Source organism: Arachis duranensis, chromosome 2 (assembly GCF_000817695.3).
Source record: "Arachis duranensis cultivar V14167 chromosome 2, aradu.V14167.gnm2.J7QH, whole genome shotgun sequence".
NCBI lineage: Eukaryota > Viridiplantae > Streptophyta > Magnoliopsida > Fabales > Fabaceae > Arachis > Arachis duranensis.
Genome location: NC_029773.3, coordinates 10982068 through 10986752, shown reverse-complemented (window position 1 = coordinate 10986752; position 4685 = coordinate 10982068). Strand labels below are relative to the sequence as shown.

The window sequence follows — 4685 nt, the reverse complement described above, 5'->3', positions numbered from 1 at the left end:
GAAATTATTATAATTTTATGATATAATTATAATTAACATATTTTATCATAATTAAATATTGATTTGATATAATTATAATGAAAAAAGTTTCTTAAAATAATATAATCATACATTATTTATGAGCTAATTATAATACAATTAAAAATATTATTATATCATAATGTCTACTTACTATATTAATATAATATCAAAAGATACATGTTTCATTATTTTTTATAGATAAAATCAGTTTTTATTGACAACTAAATTGTATTTAGGTCAACGAAAATCATATGTTTAGGTAGAGATTTTTTTATCAAATATAATGAAACTACAAATAAATAAATAAAGGATAAAAATAAACTTAAATAATATATCTAGCACCACTTCATTTTATTAATTATTAAATTATTTAAAAATAGTACGTCCACAAAAAATACTCATAATATATAAATTGAGGAAATAATTTAAAATTTTTTAATTATAATTTAATTAAATACTAATATTAAAACCAAATTACTTAAACAATATTGAATTTATTCTAGTTCTTAGTCACGTATAATATAGAGTCATTCTCGTAACGATAACCAACTGAAATAATATCGTAAATATCAACATTTAGAATTCGTGAAAATTCAAACCATGATCTTGTTAAATAAGCTTCATCATCCGCTATCCATGCATTGCGGCAAGGTATAGAATTGCCACACCGAGAAATCAAACTAACCCTTATTCCTCTCAATGGCATTGCATGCATGCAAAAGAAAGCCGATAATTTCTGAAAAAAAAAATCACAATATGTTATAAAATTATTCTAATAATGAACAACTTAAAATAAAAAAATTTAAATATATTACCGATCTTTGAAATTGCATATCCGAGTTTGTCATGAATTTAGCAAAACTAAACTTAAACCGAGAGAATTCAATCTCATTATGTGCTCCACTTTGAAAACTTTTGGACAGACGTAAAAAGCATGGAGGGGATGGAACTTGAACTTGCCCTATAAAATTCCGTGGATGCAATTTCTCAATAAAAAATCGAGCTCCTCCCAAGAAAGCTAACTTTAACCACGTTCCATTAGGTTGGTCATAATAGGTGAGTAGATCCAACCATTTTTCAGTAAAGTAGAGATTATTGCCCCTTTTTTGAATGCTTACATCCATGTAGTTGGAACCTGAATCAGTGAAGACAACTCGATGAGGTATTTCATGGATGTGATGCATTATAAATGATTGTGGTAAAAGACAATCGAACTGGAACATTAGACGATAAGAATAACTTAGAATAACAATAATTAATAAATTATTAAAAGAATAATATAATAGAATGAATATACTAAATTAGTATAATTATATATTATTTATTAAATATTAATTATAATATAATAATATAATTATAATAAAGGTATTTTTTATAAAATAATTTAGAATAGATGAAAATTTTCATTTGTTTTGGAAGGAAAATGGACTCACAAGAGATCGACACATCACCCTTATTAGCAGCGAAAAAACTCAGTTTTAATATATTAAGTAGATTTAACAACATAATAAAGAAATTGCATCATTAAATATAAAAGAGTCTTCAAATCTTCAATCTTTATTCTTGATCACTTTGTATATCTTCTCTAGCATTACTAGCCATAAAATTATCTTAAAGAAGCTACATTTGAAAAATTGAAAAACTAAGCAAACCATATAGAACATTATCAGGCCTATTTGTTAGACCCGAACCTGACCTTAGACCCAATGAAACTTATACACTTTCGAGTCATGATTATATCAGGTAAAAATTGGGTGAAAAACCGTACTGTTAACATTATTTTCTTGTAAGTTAGCATGTGAAAATATCATAATTTCCAAGACTCCAACCATTATTTGACATGGTAAAATTCACTTAGAAAAATATAACAAGAACCAACCATTTTCTAAATTTAAAGCACAACCACAATCAATACTAATATTGTCTAATAACACCAAATATTTAAATCAATACAAATAACACAATATTATGCATTAGTCTAAAGTCTTATGTATTTTAAATACAAAATATTAACTTATAGTCTTATAATAACTAATAACATAAAATATTAAGATTTATAATACTTAAATTCTACATAAGAATAACCATCATCCATCACTAATAACACAAAATATCAATTATGTATGATTACCAGACCACCGGGCCGAGGTCGGACGACCTGAGCTATAGTCCAAACCTAACCCAAAATAATGACCGAGTCTATTATTGAGATCCTTACCCGATCTTAGACCCAATAAAATTACACCAAATTAATTCCTAAAAGATTTGGAACCAAACCAAATCTTTGGACCAAATTGAGTCATCAACACCCCTATTAACTTCACATCTAATCGACTCAGTTTAGTCCGATTAATTTCGAGTTGGTTTCTAGTGGAATAAAAATAATTTAAAACTTGTTCCGGGTCCAATTAAACTCGACCCGGCTTGGCCCTTGAACACCTCTGGTTGTGGGTTTATTTTCTGTGGATCGGGCTACGGGCCTCCTTACTGAACAAAAAATAGCACAATAGAGAACCCTCGGTCTCGTGACCCATTCATATAAATTATAAAACGTTGTCATTAGCGGTTTCGCCGAAACCCTAGTTACCACACAAGCTTACAGAGCTAAAATACATACACACAGGGAGTAGCAGCTTCAGCTTCTCAGTTTCGGAACGATGGTGAAAAATCTACATTCTCTCATTCTCGGTATCAATTTGATTTGAACCGTTCTCATCGATTTGTTGTTTCTGGTGATTAATTTTCGTTTTCGTTTTTGTGTGTTGAAGGCTGATGTGGATGCAGAGGTAGCGCCAACTGGAGTACCAAAGAAGAGGACGTTCAAGAAGTTCAGTTTCAGAGGCGTGGATCTCGATGCACTCTTGGACATGTCCACCGATGAACTCGTTAAGCTCTTCACTGCTCGTGCTCGCAGAAGGTACCTGTGTCAAACGTTTGCATTTGGATTTTGCATTTACGTGTTGAAGGTTTTAATTGTTTTTCGCTGTTGCAGGTTTCAGCGCGGTTTGACCCGCAAGCCTATGGCGCTCATCAAGAAGCTGCGTAAGGCGGTGAGTTTTCTATTTTTTAGTTTGAATGTTATTGATTCGTTATCTTTCTATATGATTGGCTTCGATTTTGATTATACCGTGCTAAGCATGAATAGTGTGATTGTTTTTTCTTGATGTGTTATGTGTCTTTCATACTTGGAAAATATGCTAAGTTATGGTTTTGATTCTTATAAATTGTGTGAAAAGTCCAGAATTTCCTAGAGTGTGAATACTCCTAGTGTTGATCTCTGTGACAGGGAGGAGAAACATGACCCTGTATAGCCAAAATTCAGTATATCTTTAACATCATTTGTTTTGTCGCAAGCTTTTTACCCTTTGACGTTTATTCAACTTAACTTGAAAGAGCTGTTTTCTTAGAGAGAGTTTTATGGCCTTAAAACAACACTGCTGTAACAAGAACATGGCATGTCAATTTTTGTCTCCCAATCACCTGTTTTGTCCAAGTGGCTGTTTAGTGTGTACCGAAAATATATTAGTATATGGCAGAACACATTGTGAGAATAAGGAAAATAAGTAGAAGGAAGAGTAAGTAGTAAGTTCTATGAAAAAAACTAAGGCGGTCTTGGTTTTGCAGTGAGGACTGAGGAAATAGTTTGTGTGGGCATGTTATACAAATTCCTTTTCTTCATCTTTAACTAGTGATTGTTTTCCTGTCTGGTTTGCTTGTGCCACCTTGCTAACTCTGAATATAGTATTGCTGAGTTGCAATATATTATGATAAATTTGCTGGCTGTAGTGAATAAAATGTTTGCACATTAATTACTTTGAAAAACTGTGCCATTGTTAATTTGCATTGGTATTGGTATTGGTCTGTTTTGTATGGATATGAATACTGTCTTGAACCAAATATTGTTTCTAATCATTCAACTGATGCCAATTGTTGAAACAGAAACGTGAGGCCCCAGCCGGTGAGAAGCCAGAGCCTGTGAGGACTCACCTCCGCAACATGATCATTGTTCCTGAGATGATTGGTAGCATCATTGGTGTTTACAATGGAAAGACTTTCAACCAAGTTGAAATCAAACCAGAAATGATTGGGCACTATCTAGCTGAGTTCTCAATCTCATACAAGCCTGTTAAGCACGGAAGACCCGGTATTGGTGCTACTCACTCTTCCAGGTTCATTCCTCTCAAGTGAAGAGATGTCACAAGGGCCCTATCCTTTTCTCTCGTGTTGAACTTTTGCTTGTTTTTCGGGATTTTTTTTAATATTTATTTTCTAGTTGATATTGCTTTACTTTTATGATATTAGTGAGCATAACTATGGATTCCAATTTTGTCTAGTGATGAACTTCCTGGATTTTGTTTTCTTTATTAAATAGTGTGCATGAGAAAATCATTTGATGAAGACCAAAAATACTTTTGATAAAATATGATGCGCTATTTCAGTAATCACTACCTCTTCCAAAGAATATCACACGAAATAGGTTCTTGAATCTGGAATGTAAGTTTTTATGCATACACCGGAGTTTGCGCAGGACAATTTATATTAGAGGCTAATTAGGTTAAACATGTCTACTGAAGTAAAACTAGATGGAAACATTTGCAATGACAATTGTACAACTTCTATAGTCACCAAATCACGCTGCTCGAGTGGAGTAGTAATCAATTAAA

General features: G+C 32.0%; 1 protein-coding gene across 1 annotated transcript; it reads left to right on the top strand.

The window, feature by feature from the left end:
* Positions 1 to 2532: 2532 nt before the first annotated feature.
* On the top strand, positions 2533 to 4390 carry LOC107473452 (40S ribosomal protein S15-4). Its single transcript, XM_016093011.3, has 4 exons — positions 2533 to 2681; positions 2790 to 2938; positions 3014 to 3071; positions 3961 to 4390. The coding sequence occupies exons 1-4, from the start codon at positions 2679 to 2681 to the stop codon at positions 4207 to 4209; spliced, it is 459 nt and encodes a 152-aa protein (XP_015948497.1). The 5' UTR covers positions 2533 to 2678; the 3' UTR covers positions 4210 to 4390.
* The last annotated feature ends 295 nt before the right edge of the window (positions 4391 to 4685 follow it).

Coding starts and splice junctions, on each gene's coding strand:
- LOC107473452 (XM_016093011.3), top strand. Junction 2,939..3,013: donor ACTGCTCGTGCTCGCAGAAG/GTACCTGTGTCA, acceptor TCGCTGTTGCAG/GTTTCAGCGCGGTTTGACCC. Junction 3,072..3,960: donor TCAAGAAGCTGCGTAAGGCG/GTGAGTTTTCTA, acceptor TTGTTGAAACAG/AAACGTGAGGCCCCAGCCGG.